Raw genomic sequence first — 18274 nt, forward strand, 5'->3', positions numbered from 1 at the left:
ATCGAATGTTTATATTTTTATATCTCCTGAAAATTTTCTTAAATGTCTTGTTTTGTCATCATATGTTTCAGTAACATTTATTTCCGTTTTAGCTATTAACATTAAATGAAAATGGGAAATATTGCCTTGGCAACTACATTAAATAAAACAAGTTAAAAAAAATTTTTTTTTAAATAAATATTTATGGTTTTGTTATTTCTGTCACTAAACAACCTTTTGTTTCAGTTTTCAGCAGTCTTTTAGCTCACTCTGATAATCTGTACTTTTATGGTATGAATAAAAATCTGATAAAAACACACCATCTAGTGGCTAATTATAGTTTTAACATTTAACAAGGCTTAGATTAAGAGGATAACACAAGGTTAGAAGTGTAAAAAAAAAAAAATATATATATATATAATATATATAGAGAGAGATTTTAGCACCCTTTATATAAACTTAAGTCATTTTATATGTTAACCAAACCTACTCAATGCAAACACCATCCATCGGGACACAGCAACATTTGAAGGGAACCGTGCGTCTAAACAGCGGAGCGGATCACAAGTGCTCAGCGTCGTTTATGGTAAATATCTTCCAGTGCTATATCTTTAGTATTTTATTGGCTTTTTTCGAACCCTTTCAGTTCCGTGCGCGCGCGCGCTGGCGCCAAATTTAGAGCTGCGGATTACGTGTTTATTTTAACAACAGAAACAACAAAACTAAAACATAAAAACCAACAACATTGAAATTGTATGTATAATATATATATATATATATATATATATATATATATATATATATATAGTTATTTTTTATACTATTAAGTTATCTAATATCTATGATTTTGTTCAAACCAGATGAAAGAGGTTTCTGATCTACATTTAGCATTATTAATAAGTAAGCTAAGAACATTTCCAAAGAATCATGAAATTATGATTGGGAAAATTGTTGGTTGATTGCTAGGATAGAACTAAAACTTTGAAATTGCCATTTATCTTTATTTTCTGCTCAAGATGATAACGTTTTATTGTAGCTACATTGTTTTTAGATAATGCTGTCAAGTAGGCTAAAATATAAAACTAGTATAGATTTCAGGAGGAAAACCCTGAACAGAAACAGTATTTTTTTTGTCACATGGCCTCGCATGTATCTAAATGTAAAAATAGATGTAATGTTCGGACTCTTATTATATAATTGAATTACAGAAAAACTGTTTCGATACATGAGGTTTCTGAATGATGCCATTAAATGACTTATGACTCAACTTGGACTCAAGACTTGACTCCAACTCCAAATTAAAAACTTGTGAACATCTCTGTTCAAAAGATAGATGATGATGATGATGACAATCACACAGAAAATACATTCAAATCTGATGCATATTAATAAATATTCTTTATTTTGTAAATTTTGCACAATGCTTTCATAATCACATCCAGTCATCTTCATAAATGGATGTTTCCATCTTCGTGTAAAATCTTTTTACTCAGATAATTATTTCTGTACACATTTATCGGTACAATTCTTGCCACTAAAACTGTCACAGTCAGTGAAAATTTTGAAAAAAAAAGAAATGTTTAACAAACAAACAAACAATACATTAAGACTACCAACACCTAACCCTACAGTAAAGGCCTGCAAGCTCCATGATCAATTTAACAACTGTGTTCTAACGACCTGCTCCCTAATCAGCGTGTCAAGAGATGAAAGAAACCAAAGCCAGCTGTGATTGGTTGAAAAGGACTAAGCGTGAAATAGGAGGGGCCTGAAGGGGAAGACATGTATATAGATGCGAAAGACGAGTAACGTTACCCAACAAACATGAACATCATCAAATACAGCGCTGAAATTGATTCTCTTACCCATTTCATATTCCTAAACTCAATGCAGCAGTGATCATGAGTGTTTTGACGCTCTATAAAAATAAGTGTGAGTTAGTGTGTGTGAGTCTAGTTGACGCTGGTGGCCGGCAGCCACTCGCCGCGGCAGTATTTGGTGAAGCGGTCTTTAAGGTGCTGTCTGTACTGGTCTCGTGTGCGGTAGAACGATTTGTTGTTCTCTACGAACGACTGGATCTCGTCCTGCGTCAGACAGGTCTCTTCATCTGAGGTCACTTCAGATTCATTCTGTGCACAAAGAAATTACAGCAAAGAGTTACGACTTGCAACTATCTCAAACAAACAGCAGTGCATAATTCATTTTTAATTAACTGACACAAGTACATTATTAAACTGGAATACATCTTAGAAGTCTGTAAGCAAATACAATATTTAATATAAAACTTGATGTACTATTTACTATAAGTTTTTGTTTTAAAATATCACCGTTATAATATTTTACTATTGAGAGTGTCGATCTCTTAGAGGTAGACTTAAAAGGAGGCTCAAACTTCTCGTTGTTAATGTTGAATCTTAAAAATCTTTTTCAGAGATTGAAGTTGAAATAAAAATATGAATATTATATAAAAAAAATTAATTGCTTTCTGAGAAAAAAAAGTTTATTAACTGACGAAGGTTAAAAATTCTTATTACTACAACTAAAATGAAATTATGGACATTCAAAAACTAATAGAAACTAATTACTAAAACAATTCAAGGCAACAATTTCTAAGTACTAAAATTTTTACCATTTGAAAAAAAGAAAGCTATATGGAAATATTTATAAAGAAAAAAGTAGTAAAGTAAAACTACTAAAGCTTCAACTAAAATTAACTGAAAAGCTGTGTTAAACACAGACCATGAAATACACACTAGTTTGTTTAATATATTAGAAATAGATGTAATGCATAAATGAACAATCAGCAGCAAAAGTAATTATACTAGAAACAAACTTTGCGTACACATTCTATAAAATCAAACATTTGGTGAAAAAATAAAAATAAATAATTTATTGGGAGAAAACTAACTCTAGATTCCCAAAGGGAATAGTTCGGATGATCTTTCATTTCACAACCTAAATATTGTGTCTTTCTTTACATGGCTAAAAATAAATAAATGCTATATTGGAGCCCATAATGAAAAATGACTTGACTTCTATAATTTGAGCGTTTGTGGGATCAGCTATCAGACTGACCAGTAACTCCATGAGGCTCTTGGCGCAGCTGTTCTCCTGTGTGCAGGTGTCTGGTAAGACAGGCTGACCGTGGAGGTATCTGCTGCTGCTCACATGATGACTGAAGCTCTCACAGGATTCACAGCATGGAGTCTCTTTGCTTCTGCAGGCGTGTGGTGAAGGGGAGAGAGACTCGTGAAGGGCAGGAGATCCAGATCCTCTCCTACTGCCATCAGACACGCAGCTCTCCTCTGCTTGAGATCCCTTCAAGAGACAGGAAAAGATCACAACTAATATTTCAGTTAAATATTTGGATTGTTGTTGAATCAGACGAGATATTTACACCTTATTTTCTGTTTGTCATGTATAATTTGTTTCTCTTTATTATGATACATGTGTGCTATGTTATGTAACCAGTAACTGCTTATTAAAAAAAAAAAAAAAAAAAAGTTTTTCAACATGATCAATATACCTTATGTTCTGCTGGTGAACATCACTTTATTGTGGAGTCCCAAAGAGGTACAAAATCACTTTCACATGAAATGTTCCCTCCTGGTGGAATGACCTGCCCGACTTAAAATCTGAATCCTTAACCATCTTCAAGAATCGGCTAAAAACCCATCTCTTCCATCTTTATTTGACCCTCTAACTCTAGCACTCTCTATTCTAATTCTATTCTTAAAAAAAACTTGTCCCTTTTAGACTTGCACTCTATCCATTTACTAACTGCTTGTTTTCTTACAAAAACAAAAAAACAAAACTAACACTAGCTTTTCTAATCTTTTTGTATTCTATTTATTTGTTTATTATACAATTAACAATAGCTTGCTCTATTCAATGTTTTATTTTGTATTTTTTATATAATAATAATAATAAATAAAGAAATCGTGTACTGCATTAATCTGAGACTCGTTATAGCACTTATATATCATTGCTCTTTTGTTTGCTTCTATTGTCCTCATTTATAAGTCGCTTTGGATAAAAGCGTCTGCTAAATGACTACATGAACCTGAGAAGCATCTAACTGAAGCAACCCATAAGAGCGCGCTTAGCTACTTTGTCCAAAACAAGTGTGAACTCACATTGTCGCTCCTGCAAAGTGACGCCTTGTTTTTTCTTTTCTTCTTTTTACTTTTGCCCTTTGTGTTGTCTTCAGAGTTTGCCCAGCACTCCACACAGCTGTCCACAGCGTCCTCTTCCTTCTCCTCTGAGCAGCGGTGACTACACGAGTACTCACCTGGAGAGAAGCACAAATATGATCCTTATCAAATGTCTATCAAAGCAATCTTCTATATATGATCCTGGCTGCACATAAAAATGCCAGGAGCTTTTGCACAACAGCAAGCTCTGATGTGATTGGCTGGCTGTACTCTGTTGTCTGAAATTGTAATACATTTCTAGAATAGATCCAGAGATTAATAATAAACGGAGCAATTCCAAGAGGGTCCTCGCATCACCGGTGCTCCAGTGTATTTTGAGGTAAAATACCCAGTGAAAAAAAACAAATAAAAATACTAAAATTAATCTTAAATGCATTCATTTTGAGCCAAGTTTATAAAAAAAAAAAACATTTTGTTTTTTTATGTACTTTAAAAAATTACCCTGTATGTGTAGTTTTAATTTTGTGCTTAATGTACTTTAATTGTGCGGAAGTAGTGCTGATGTCCAACATACAGATATTATTTAAGAATATTTGATTGTGCTAAAGTGGAACTACTGCAATTATACACAAGGAACACTATAAATATCTGGTATTATATAGAGATCATACAGTACAATCCTTATTAACAGTGATTTTAAAACACATTTTAGGCATAATATTAAGAAATGTGCATTTTGCAATAAAGAAAGACCCCATAAAGGGTTTAATCATACAGCCATTTTTAATCAGTAAATTTTAAGTGATCTATCAGTAGATATATTAATGTGTTTCAAGTTTACTTTTTTTTTTACTAGGAAATCTCCAGGTCTATTTTAAAAATGTACTAAATAAAACTGTTATGACCTAATTATTGTTTAATTTTTTTTTTCACAGTTAGCAATTTGACTGAAAATCCTGTAACATTGCTGTAGTTCCAGAACACGTGTTTTGTTAACAGTATATAATGGATTATAATGGGTAAGGTAATAAATAGACACGATTTTAAATGCTTTAATCTCAGATCAATATTTCATATCCTCATCATTATTTATGCAGTAAAGTGATCCCTTAAATGTTTTACTCGGCTCAAGGCCATTTGCTAGGAATGTTCTTTCTTCTTGGAAGCTTTGTGTTTAGTGAGCTAATAAAATCTTTCAGCTCAAATCAATATTTTGTGCCCAGTTATTTATTCAGACCAAACCGTCATCCTTAATAATAATAAAGAATCCTCTATATTTGCCACATTTAGTTGCATACCCGTTTCATCATGGTTGCACATGCCCTCGGTGCAGGCCACGTCTGAGCCCTCTCTGGATCCTGTCTCGCTGCCCTCCATACTGGAACAGTAGCCACAGTCACTGCCGTTACTGTGAGGCAAGAGTGCTAGAGGAACAGACCGACACAGACTCACCAGTCAGGTGCATTCTGGGTCACTTCTATGCATAATTCAGTTACTAACGCTTTGTTACCTTTCTGGGTTTTGGGGGAATGCAGGATGGAGGCGGCCGGGCAGGTGCAAGATGAATTCTCGCTGGTGATGAGGACCTCTGCGCTGCTAACAGACTCCTCTATACTGCCACACGACTTACAGCCGCCGTCCACAGACTCAGACGAACCCTGTGCAGAGACAAACAGGAAGTCAATTCAAGAAGAGTGTTTTAGTACTGTTTTAGCAGCTTGACAGAACAGTTGTCACAACAATGTTTCTTTTTGTTGTATTCATTGTTAATATATCTTACATTCAGTACAGTAAGTCTAACTGAAAGCCACATTATTATTTATACTATTTAAATGAGTACATTTTCAATAATTTTTTTTTAATTTAAATTGAAATAAATACCTTTATTCTGCAAGGATGCATTAAATTAATCAAAAGTGTCAGTAAAGACATTTATAATATTACAAAGGACTTCCATCTCATATAGATGCTGTTCTTTGAAAAAAAAAAAACATATACCAGAAAATCGGAAGCAGCACCACTGTTCATAATAAGTATATTAAAATGATTTCTGAAGATCATGTGACACTAAAGACTGGAGTAATGATGCTTTTTAAATTATACAAATATTTCACATTATTTCTGTTTCTGATCAAATAAATGCAGCCTTGGTGAGCAGAAGAGAGTCATTACCTCATCAAGACTTTTGTCTTCCCCCCCCTCCGCCTCTTGTTCGAAGCCACACTTGTTTTTGCGTCTGTTCTTGCGCTTTTGCCTCTTCTTCTCCTGTTTGAGTTCTTTGGCTCGCTCCTCTTCTGACAGCTCCTCACAGAGCTGCTCCAGCCGGCTGAAGCCCTGAACCCTCTCCACCGCCATCTGCACATCATTTAACATAAATGAGTGAGCACATTATAATACACCACACTTTCCAGAAGTACAAAATAGGAATTAAGCAAATTCGTGTGAGAGTGCAATTACATAAAAGCACAGACAGAAGTGGAAAGTTCTGTGTATCTACAGACAATGCACAAATTAAAAAAACATATCCATAACAATCGATGCAATCAAACTGGGGTTTAATGATGGTGTAAATGCCAATAAATTACATTGCATAATTCAGTTAAATACCGTATTTTTCGGACTATAAGTCGCACCTGAGTATAAGTCGCATCAGTCCAAAAATACGTCATGACGAGGAAAAAAAAACATATAAATCGCACTGGACTATAAGTTGCATTTATTTAGAACCAAGAGAAAACATTACCTTCTACAGCCGCGAGAGGGCGCTCTATGTTTTCAGTGTAGACTACAGGAGCAGTGAGAAGCATAGAGCGCCCTCTGGCGGCTGGAGACGGTAATGTTTTCTCTTGGTTCATTTCTCTTTGTTCATTTCTCTTGGTTCATGTCAAATTAATTTTGATAAAGAAGTCACACCTGAGTATAAGTCGCAGGACCAGCCAAACTATGAAAAAAAGTGCGACTTATAGTCCGGAAAATATGGTACTCTCCCGCAATAAATCATGCATCTGAAGGGAAACTACTATAAATTTATATGGAGTAAGGTCAGCCACAAAAATAAGTATGCCTTTCCAACACAAATTTTTCACTGTGTCTTTAGTAAAAGTGCAGAAACATACATTAGCCGAACACTGTTTGTTTTGTGTTATTTAACATTTGGATAAAAGTGTCTGCTAAATGACTAAATGTAATATTTTACTAAATGTAGTATTTTTCTACAATTAACTGTCAATTCAGCAGATGATGTTGAAAATATAATACTGTTTATAATTATTTTAACTGTTGGATTTATACCCTACTGATGGAAAGAAACATTTGGGAATTAGATGACACTCAGCGTGAATACCATGAGATTGTTACCTCGAAGCTTTTGCGGAGTGCATCAATGCCCAGATAGAAGAGCATCTGCCACGTCTGCTCTTCTGCTCGCAGCTTCTGCCAGATTCTGTGCAGCCGCTCGTACAGATGTATTCCTAGACACGTCAGCACCTCCTCCTGAGCGATATCTATGGTCTTCGCGTGTCTCTCTCGACGCCTGTAAGTGAGCCACACATTCTCTATGAAGGTATATCTATCTCATTTCCAGTAGATTATATGGTGTGACTTTAATGCATGTTATACAGCATGAGGACTGGATCACTCACTCATAACCTCCAGCGAACTCTGGTTCTGCTCGGCCCAGTAAGTGTGCGATGAAATCAGTCTCGCAGCAGACGTGGATGTGGCGCTCATGGGGACAGCAACGTAACCCCTCATACAGAGACGCACAGTAACCCTTCTCCTTACTGCAGTCCAGATCTCCTACCAGAATGTTATACGCTCTCAAAACCTTGTTCTTACAGTCCGTACAGAACCTGAGAATGATATTGGAAATCAAAAAAGTACATTTTTGTCACTGAGCTGATTCAGAGGAATATGGTGAGGTCATAAGGTCACAATTTCTCACCGGTGTTTGCGCAGGTACGTCTCCAGAGTCTCCAGCAGGGAGGTGCTGTCAATCAAAACCACTTCATCACGACACTCCTGTGACATCAGCTCCCACACGTCCATCCAGCTGCCCCTGCGGATCCACAACCCACCGATACGGTCACTTACATCTCTACCAGGATCAGGAATGTGCTTCACGTTAAGGCGCACTAATTTCCAGTGACATTTACTTTTAATAATTACCTCATTAAATGTATCTGTTTGATCTTTTATGTCAAATAATTATATTTATAAAATTAATACAGTATAGGCAGTTACCAATGCATCTGACATCCTATGTTTATTCACACAGACTGCTTATGCATTCAACAACTGATCGATGTTATGTGATCAAGGCAAGTTCACACTCTCATCTTACATAAAACTGGTCTATATAGAATGTAAACAAACAGGAACTGTAATGTGACAAAAATCGTTGTCATTATTGGTTATCGTCCTCTTGTAATATATAATGTAATAATGATTATTCACTTTTATTCATTTCAATAGTTGTAACAGATTTAGCTTTATTTCTGTAGAGGCATTTTTTAACCCTTATGTTGAATTTGGAAGGCATTTTTGTCCCAAACCTCCATTCATCTCGGATCATTATTAAAAAATAAAAAAAATAAAAAAATTTAATTGATTCCTTACTTCAAAAATTTTCATTTATAAGAATAACACTGCTAAAAAATGGGTAAGGTGGTCACGGAGCACAAAAAAAAAAACAGTCATCTGAAACACCAAATGTCACATGATCATTAAAAACAAAGCTACTGACTCACCCTAAAGGCTTGGGTTTGTGCGTGTCTAAAGAGTGCAGCTGACAGCGTTTGTTCTTTTTACTCTTGGGAATGGAATCAATTACGTTGTTTAACTTTGACCTACAACAAGACAAAGCACACATATTAGAATGAAAAACAACAACTATATCACATAGGCAAAAGAACACAAACAAGATTGAAGTTTAATTTCATTGTATTGTCAGGCTATGATGATGATTAATAGTTAATATTTTCCCTGCCAATCATTCCACCTTGAAGAAAAATTACAGAAAGTTTTTCTTTGGAATAACTTGCTAAGCGCCAATCACACACACACACACACACACACAAATACCAGAAACATTTAATAAAAAGTAAATAGGGTCGGTTTTAATGTGGACTTCAGTTGGTCTGAGGCAAATGTAACACTTACCCGTGAACATAGAAGAGTGTGTAGAGCTTCCTGGGGTCTGTGAGACACGCGCGTGTGACTGACAGCACTCCAGAGGATCCCACAGTGAGCGGATCTAGTGCAAAATACCCAGAGTCTGTGAGCTGAGAGAACAGATGCTCCACGCTGCGCCGGCATCCCACACACGGCACCGACTGAGACAGAGCACTGAACACCTCACGAGACATCACCATCAACACCATGTTCAGGTCCTGCTGCTTCAGCATGCGGTGATGCTGGTGGACAAAAACACAGGTGGGAAGGTGAAGCTGGAAGCCATAGAAGTCTGACTCTTTACCAATTATTATTACTCATATATATATATATATAGACGGTTTCAACGGCATCAACATAAACAAACGTTAATGCGCATGAGCGCTTTTGTGGACATAACTTAACTTCCGGTAGACTCCAAATAGAATCAATAACAACAGCCAAGTCCCTCTAGAGTAGATATTTTTTGATAACAAACAAAATATGTTTGCTGCGTGGATCAGGCGGACTTAATGAAAATGCAAATTCATTCTTTGCCAGCAGGAGATGTTTTAAAGCATAGACATAGCGCGAGAAATAGAGGTTTCCCCAGTAACAACTGTAAACGAAGAAGAGCTACACTCATACGCTGCTCAGGCATATAACATGCAAGTCTTCCTTCAGAAATACAGCGATATAAAAACAACTGTGCCTCGCTATTTATTTATGATATTTAAACATAAATGTAAGGAATTATTATTATTATTAAACGTGCAGTACGTTACGTAATGTTACGTTACTCCCGCAGAAAAACATCCCGCAGCACAACCACCTGAGCCCAACTTCAGTTTACTCATCACCTTGACTTTAACTGCGTTTGTAGAAGGCACCGCAGCCAGACCGATATACACAACACAGACCGGAAGTCAACTTAGGTCCAGGTAAGTTAGGTAAGATAAAAGAAAAAACATGGAATTCAATAGGGTGTCCTAACATTTTCACACGATTGTGTGAAAGTGTGTGTATAAATATTTGGGGTGTAACAGTACACGAACATGACGGTTCCATATGTACCTCGTTTTTGACCTCACTGTTCGGTTTCAATACAACAGATATATAACATAACATGTTTTTCTTAAATATATACATGCATGCGTGTGTATTTATATATACATAATAAATATACACAGCACACACACATATATTATGCACACAAAAAAAACTTATTTTGGATGCGATTAATCCTTGCCCAACACTAAAATGAACATAAATTAAAGACAGTACAATAAATACTACCACTATTAATGTAGAGGATGGAGAATGCTTTTTTAAATTCATTTTTTGGCATAACTGTAAAAAGAATTAGAGGGTATTCTAATTAATTGTCATGAATAGTAATTTTATATTATAGATTTCAATAAATATTTAAATATTAATCTATTTTTTCCCTTTGGTTTAGGTGAAATATGACTCTTAACAGGCATCATGAGTTTCACCGGCAACAGTGAAAATGAGAAACTGTCATTGTGTACCTCAATAAACTGCTTCATTTGTGGACCGTTGATCCGACAGCTGTCAAAGTCCAGAATACTGTCAGGAAACTCCATCACCATCTACAACATAAAAAATGTATAATATATAATACCATGAATTCAGTTTGCTTTCAGTAATGCATGTATAGGGGAACATACAACTGCTTAATACAAACTTCTAAACATTTAAATGGCATTGGCTGCTAAAATACTCAAACTGACAGATCAATCACACATTATAAGATTCACACATATTTTTAAAGTAAACATGTTTAATGTTCATTTCACGTTGGCTTTAAAGATGGTAAAATGCTAATTGCAACTTAAAGTGATGTTACCGTGAGCGAGTCATCGATGTACAAGGGAATCTGGCGTGCGAGAAACAGATAGTCCTCTTCTCCATCTCTGCAGACAGCCACCAGACGCGCCATGTCTTGCCCAGATCTGCATGTGGACACAACCACAACATCACCTCCACTAGGAGTTTCACTACACACCACTTTTCAATGTAATTTACTGATTTACATGGACTTCCAGATTTTCTGAAGTGAAAAGTATGGCCCACGTGAATTTTAGTTAGTTCTAGAATTTTAGGCATCCCATAAATATAAATATTGTAATTTTACTTATGTTCTGATTATAATAATGACAACAAAAAAAAACACTTGTTTTCAGTACAATAGTATTATTGCAACTGTATTTTATTTAAATAATTTAAATGATAGTACAATAAAAACAACATTTATTATTATTATTATTATCATTATTAAATTTGCTTCTTACAGTACCGTTTTTTTATTGTAACAGTAATATTTCTTTATTTAAATTTTATAATTTAAATAATCAAAGATATTATTATTTTACAGTACAACAGCATTATTCCAATAGCAACATATTTCTAATAATTAAAATAATAATACAATTAATGTACTACTTAGATTTTCACATGCCTGCTTTTTCACCCAGATAAATTAATATTTGTCCATTTCTAAAAAAACAAACAAACACTGGTTTCCCAGCAGCCTTCGTAGCTTTGCTGGGATTATAATCTTACACATACACTCTTATCCGACTACAGAGACTTAAACTAGGGATGCACTGATGTATCGGCCGTTTTTTTTTAAATTATTTTAAATATCAGAAATAGTATTAAAAAAAAGGGCCAATACCGATAGTTTATTAATGAACTGCATGGAAACAAGGATTTGGATGTCTGTTGCATAATCCAACAGTTTTCTCTGAGCAAAATAACTTAACACTTGCCAAAACAACATAAAATCTGTTCACAATTTAGTTTTGGCCTATGCAAATGTGACGCTAACGCATCCAACCAGTGAAACTCCCCTCAGCTGTAAATTCATCATAGTTAACATTAAAATGGCGATGCACCGGAGTTCATTTATCTCAGGATATGTAACGAATCGCCAAATTAAGCATTAGGCCTACATTTAAGTAAAAATGTATGGCAGGCAATATGCAGTTTTTTGTGTGTTTGAAACCAGCAAAAATGGTAGGATCATGTAGAACACATCACACACCTGCAGCGTTTCTGTCAACAAAGAAATGATGATGTTTTTGAAGAACAAAGCCTATAGTTTACATAATAAATTATATTTTAGCATCCAGATACGTCATAAATATGGAAACATTTGGACTTGAGAATGAGAGAGGTAGGCTTCAGTTTCGCTTTAAATTAATTAGTTTGTCTTAAAGCTCAAGGGTGCTTTCACATCTGCCTCATTTAGTTCGGTTGAATCGTACCAGAGTTCGTTTCCCCCTTTGGTGTGGTTCGTTTGGGCAGGTGTGAAAGCAGCAATCGCACTCGGGTGCGCACCAAAAGCAGACCACACAAGCTTTCAAACGAACTCTGGAGCGGTTCGTTTGTGGTGAGAACGTGATCCAACATCAAACAGACCCAACTGCAAAAAGTACTGATCATTTTTGGATTAAACCAGCTGCCGTAGTCAGCTGCGCTGTGCTGTGCATTATGGGATGAGGAAGTGTTTGTTGACAGTTTGCACTTTAGCATGGCAGCTCATGGACAAACTTGGAGTAGTGAGGAGGTGCGAAGCCTCTTAGAAATTTGGTCAAATGACCATTAGCATGTCAGAGTTAAGAAGAATTAATGCACGCCTCCGCTTGAAGTTACGAGCGATGCCCGCTCACCGTATGCAGTGCATTAGAACGTTGTTTTCAAGCCGCATCCGCGCTTCATTATAGAAATGTATTGTTTGCATATTGTGGTGTATACAAACAATGTAATAGATTATGGCCAGGGACAAAACCAGCCCGCGAAGTCATCTCTCCATAGTTGTGTTGTCTCCGTGTTATTTGCTGGCTTTTCCTCTTATGTTAGAATATTCCCACACGTAAATTCTGACCAATCGAAAAGCAGTTAAGGAAATACATCATGGCCAATGAGTGATGTGGATGTTGTCATGTGACTGCATTTTGGTTTATTTCAACTGGTTCGGACCAAAGCAATCAGTGTGGTGTGAAAAGGAAGCAAAAAAGCTGAAAAATGCTACAATGTATAATTGTTTGCCCTTGGTTTCGGACCAAATGAATTGAACTAGAGATGTGAAAGCACCCTTAGAGGATTTGTGGTGGAGAGAAGAGAACTAAAAAAGCCAAACTGTGTTTATAATGTTTGTAAATATTTTGCTTAAATAACAGCTGTTTTAGAAATTATTTCTGAGTAATAAAAATAAAATAATAAAATGCGATGCATAGCCAACTAATTCAGGCTGGTTTGCTTTTTTCCCCTCTCAAAACACTCATAGGAGAAACGTCTTTTTTTTTTTTTATCCATGCTGCAAACATTTTTAAATATCTTGATAAAATGGCCCTACTTTAATGTCTAAAGCGTCTAAGCAGTATTTTCTTTTGTTTATACATTTGGTCAAAATCTAGAAAAGATGATGCTGTATTGCCTATGACTAAGTGCAAACTTTTTTTTTTTCTTTTTGAGTTAAGAAATGCTGTACTTTATTTTTATTATTATAGGCAAAGAAAGAGTTTTAAAAATAATGTTATTAACTAGTATTCTTTCCACTCAAACTGATTATGGAACGGTAATAAAACAGAGGAACAAAAGAACATAAAATGTTCAAATATCAATTCTGCTTGGAGTGAACCGATCTATATATATTATATATATATATATATATATATATATATATATATATATAGATAGATAGATAGATAGATAGATAGATAGATAGATAGATAGATAGATATAGATAGATAGATAGATAGATAAAATAAATGTGTAAAATTAATGCAGTAACTCTTTTATCAGAGGAGCAAAGTATGAAGAGGTCAAGCCACATAACGTGCTAACAATAAGCAGCTAAACAGCCTCTTAAAGCTCTAAAATATCTAAAAACACATCTCAGATCACATTCATATTAAATACCCCTGACAGTCCGCTCTCATGATCCCTCCAATGACACATATGCTAATTAGCCTGTTAGCCACCTGTAGACCACAACATAAACGAGTCATTTCGACCTATCTAATACTACAGGGATTGAATCTGAGATGATGTTATAACCAAGATATGATTTTGAGTGTCGAAGTCGAGTTAGCGCACGGCTAACCTGTCAAACTTTTAATCGAGATGATTAGCATGCTAACGTTAGTTCTGTCCGCGCGAGCTACTTTAAACCTAGCATGTTTTTTTTTTGCATGATAAACAGTCTGCAAATGTACTTTTAAAACAAGACATGCTTTTTACATTCAGAAGTGTCGCGTCAAAGATCTAGTTTGACTCACGGACTGACACCCTCAGTGTTAACTCGACCCACTCCGGGGTTATCTTTACCTTTCTGCCGTTATTGCACTTGAAAGAGCGACTAAATGAACACATACCAAGCTGCAGCTGTCGGACTCACCTGTTTTACAAGGTTTTTTCTCTCTTTTTTTGGACAAAAACAAACAAGTGCGACAGAGGCGTATGTGGCAGGCGAATGTTCTATGACCTCTGGCCCCCGGATACCGCAGAAAGTAGTTCCGGGCTCCGAGTGCATGACGTGTGCGATTTGATCGACACATGGGCGGAGTCTATTTTAGAGGAGCAGAACAAATAAAAAACAGAATTGAAATATAAGTAGATCATAGATAGTATTCTACCTTCATCTAAAAGTTCATCGATTTTTAAGATCTTATATTTGCTGAAATTAATGAAATTGATTAAATAAATATTACTTAAATATCAATTAAATAGTTCAAAATCTTTGACAACATTTTTTTATATAGTTTTATGACTTGATATTAAATGTCTAGTTAATTTTAATTTAATTAAAATGAAATATTTGTTTAAATGCATTTTTTCCTAATCCTTTTATACTTCTTTTCCAAATAGTTTTATGACTCAATATAAAAGTCTTATTAAAAGACTTTGGAATAATAGTAAAAATCAGAATTCCTCTTAGTTTTTATAATTCTTTGTTTTAATGACCGCATTTTGATTGAACAATTGTTTAATTAAATGTCTACATTAATGTTTGCTTAAATTAGCATTTTTCTAATTCTTTCACAATTATTTTCATATTGTTTTATGATTTAAATAAAAGTTTGATTAATATATATATATATATATATATATATATATTTACAAAATCTTAGAATTAATATATATGCATGCATTTTTTTTATTTTATGTTAGTTAGACTATATGAAATTCTTTTACAATAATTTTTCATATAGTTTTAATATGAATTAATCTTCATTTCAACTAATTAATATTATACTTAATATTCATTAAAAGGAATATTACCAAACATTATAATTATAATGCATGCAGCTTTCAAACATGCAGCTTTCTACATATCTCATATGTAATACACAGTAGCACTATATTTACAAATCACACATTCAATTTTATTAGAACTTTGCAAAAAATATACAATGTTTTTCAAAGCAGCTTTGTGAGAGCCATTAAAAAAAAAAAAAAAATACATTGTAATCTGAAACGAAACGAAAGGGTGTTTACCAGAACTTAATAGTTATATTATTGATATGCAATATGAATATAACTAAGCTATTGATAAACATATACAAGAGCAGAACACTTACAGCTAAAACATTATTGCTGTTCAGTGTGTCGATTAACACATTGGTCAAACCAGTCATGATATTTGCAATTAGGAAATATAACAACTGATTCCGGTTAATAGACTGTACAAGGCATAATGCATCCATATTTTTTCTCATTTTCTCATTTGGTAATGACTTCTTGTTTTGATACGGACACCACGATGCAGAAACAAAAGAAAAATTAGACATGGCTTTGGAAAAAAGTAGCAGTAAATCAGAAACGCTAAGGCATGAGAGAAAGAATAAAGCCTGTGCTAAAGTCCAAATACAGAAGGGAAGATTGGCCATTCTGCGTGACACTGGCTCAGTGCATCTCTGGCACACATACAGAGCGAAGAACAACACAAAACTGGTTAACAGAAGGTTACGGATCACTCTGATCCAGTCTTTAACCAAATTTCTGCTCTGCATGAGGTAACGGCCAACTTGAACCCCAGCCATATAGATGGCGATGTAACCCACCACTGAGAAGATGCCCTCTCTGTTCGCCTGCAGAAAGCCTGTGCGCTCGGTATTATAGATGAGGAAGGACTTCAGACCTGTGGTCTCCAAAACAACCTGGTAGCTTCCACCAATGAGAAGAGCAAGAAGCCATGAGGCGTCCACAGGGAAAAGAGCCAGAAGTGCGGAGGCCACCACTCTGACGATGGCTAACGTGAAGAAGAAGTTCCAGTGAACTCCATACTCTGTCACATGTTCGTGGTAGCCTGATGATTTGACGCTTGCAAGTCTCACAAACCCTAACAACACCAACGGCCAGACGGAAATCAGTTGTTTAAAAACATGACTGAGCTTCGACCCTCGGATGTCCTTTCCTCTTGCTTCGGGACACACCAATGCATTGGCCATTACATACGCTCCGACGCCGAAATCCATCACACCTGTTCCATAAGTCTCTGTTTTTGCATAACGTCTTGGGAAGACGCTAAAATCAACAGCCAGAATACTTATGGCGGTCTTCACATTGACCAGAACTCGAAACACAGTCACAAACGGGACCAGGTTGGATTCTACACTGCTTTGCACAAACTTGTCAACTGTACTGTAAAGGGATCCTTGAAAGGGATGCTTTCCATTCTTGTAAACGAGGTAGAGGACAACTAAGTCAACTACAGCGATGCCCATGATGACAAAGTGAAGGATGTCACTCAGCGCGGTGCATGACAGAACCAGAGGCATTATTAGTGCGGTGAAGTCCAGCAGGAGATGGGTTCCCCAGGAGAACGGGAGAACCCCTTTTCCAAGGTGGAAAACTATCAGGAAGAGTCCTCGGCTGAGAAAACACAGCGGGGCTAAGAAGGATCCCAGCGAAACCTCCGTAAGGGTCGTCCCATTGTGATTGCTGACAAATGCAACTTTTACTTCTGCTGATGCCATTGTCTGTAAAAAGAGACAAGCGTGAAAATAGGTAAAGTACAAACATAGACTGTTAGTTGATACAGAACACAATAGTATATATATGTATACTCAGTTAAATGTATATTTGTATATTTTAAGATATAAAGACAGAAATATAGATATAGACTTCATATTAGTTGAAATATATTTTTTATATTTTACAACTATTTTATCTAACAGTTTATAACTTAATATTAGTTCATTAATTATATAATCTTATTAAATAAAAGGAATATTAGTAAAAGTCAGCATTTTGTAATAATAATTAGTAATTTTATAATTACTATGCATGCTGTCTATATGATCACATATTAGTTGGGACATAATTTCATTAAAAGACTACATGAAACATTTGTTTAAAATGTTGTTTTTTTAATTATCTTTCAATTATAGTTTTTTAGATAGATAGATAGATAGATAGACTGTAGAAATACATATATACATTTATGCAACCACACACTCACACATACACACCTCAGAATAATTAAATCAATCACCTACAATTAACCATTAGGTTGCAGTTAAAGTTTTGATCTCAAAGTTTTATGTTTAAATAATTCGAGAGAGTATTAAAGCAATTCAACCAAGACACATATTTATTAAAGCTCTATATAGTATGGATATTAGGACATGTGACCTACCTTGTCCCGTGTGATGTGTGGACATGAGATAAATCAGGTTATGGTTATGTTAGACTAAACTGCAGAGACCAACATTACAGCAGTGGCCTGTCAGGATAAACCGGTTTAGCATACGAAACATGGATTCCCATATATCTATACTTACTGTACTTGCATTTCTTCATTAAATAGTAAAAATAAACATTCGTCTTACAAATCGTTCATTCTTCTGTAATAATCCTCACTTTATAACAAACTGTAGCCACACATTGGGGTTGCGATCATGGTTGTGATGCTTCTTTTCCGCATTGGGCGTGGCTTAAAGGCAATGTCACTGTAT

General features: G+C 35.2%; 2 protein-coding genes across 4 annotated transcripts; both read right to left on the bottom strand.

Moving 5' to 3' along the window:
• Positions 1-1360: 1360 nt before the first annotated feature.
• ggnbp2 (gametogenetin binding protein 2) lies at positions 1361-14848 on the bottom strand. Of its 2 annotated transcripts, none has more exons than XM_052557345.1 (14): positions 14713-14848; positions 11155-11260; positions 10817-10897; positions 9294-9547; positions 8882-8980; positions 8077-8190; positions 7775-7984; positions 7491-7665; positions 6306-6488; positions 5644-5791; positions 5432-5557; positions 4116-4270; positions 3055-3297; positions 1361-2108 (listed from the first exon to the last, which is right to left on the bottom strand). In XM_052557345.1, exons 2-14 carry the CDS (start codon positions 11245-11247, stop codon positions 1932-1934), a joined length of 2058 nt encoding a protein of 685 aa, XP_052413305.1. In that variant the 5' UTR covers positions 11248-11260; positions 14713-14848; the 3' UTR covers positions 1361-1931. The 2 variants fall into 2 exon arrangements, with proteins under 2 accessions (XP_052413305.1, XP_052413304.1); XM_052557344.1 differs by having other exon boundaries at positions 8077-8229.
• Positions 14849-15735: 887 nt separating this feature from the next.
• Positions 15736-18231, bottom strand: LOC127958230 (phosphatidylinositol-glycan biosynthesis class W protein). Of its 2 annotated transcripts, XM_052557035.1 has the most exons (3): positions 18149-18231; positions 17956-18042; positions 15736-17296 (listed from the first exon to the last, which is right to left on the bottom strand). In XM_052557035.1, the coding sequence occupies exon 3, from the start codon at positions 17291-17293 to the stop codon at positions 15809-15811; it is 1485 nt and encodes a 494-aa protein (XP_052412995.1). In that variant the 5' UTR covers positions 17294-17296; positions 17956-18042; positions 18149-18231; the 3' UTR covers positions 15736-15808. The 2 variants fall into 2 exon arrangements, with proteins under 2 accessions (XP_052412995.1, XP_052412994.1); XM_052557034.1 differs by having other exon boundaries at positions 17956-18224.
• Positions 18232-18274: the final 43 nt, after the last annotated feature.

This window comes from Carassius gibelio, chromosome B5 (assembly GCF_023724105.1).
Source record: "Carassius gibelio isolate Cgi1373 ecotype wild population from Czech Republic chromosome B5, carGib1.2-hapl.c, whole genome shotgun sequence".
Classification (NCBI taxonomy): domain Eukaryota; kingdom Metazoa; phylum Chordata; class Actinopteri; order Cypriniformes; family Cyprinidae; genus Carassius; species Carassius gibelio.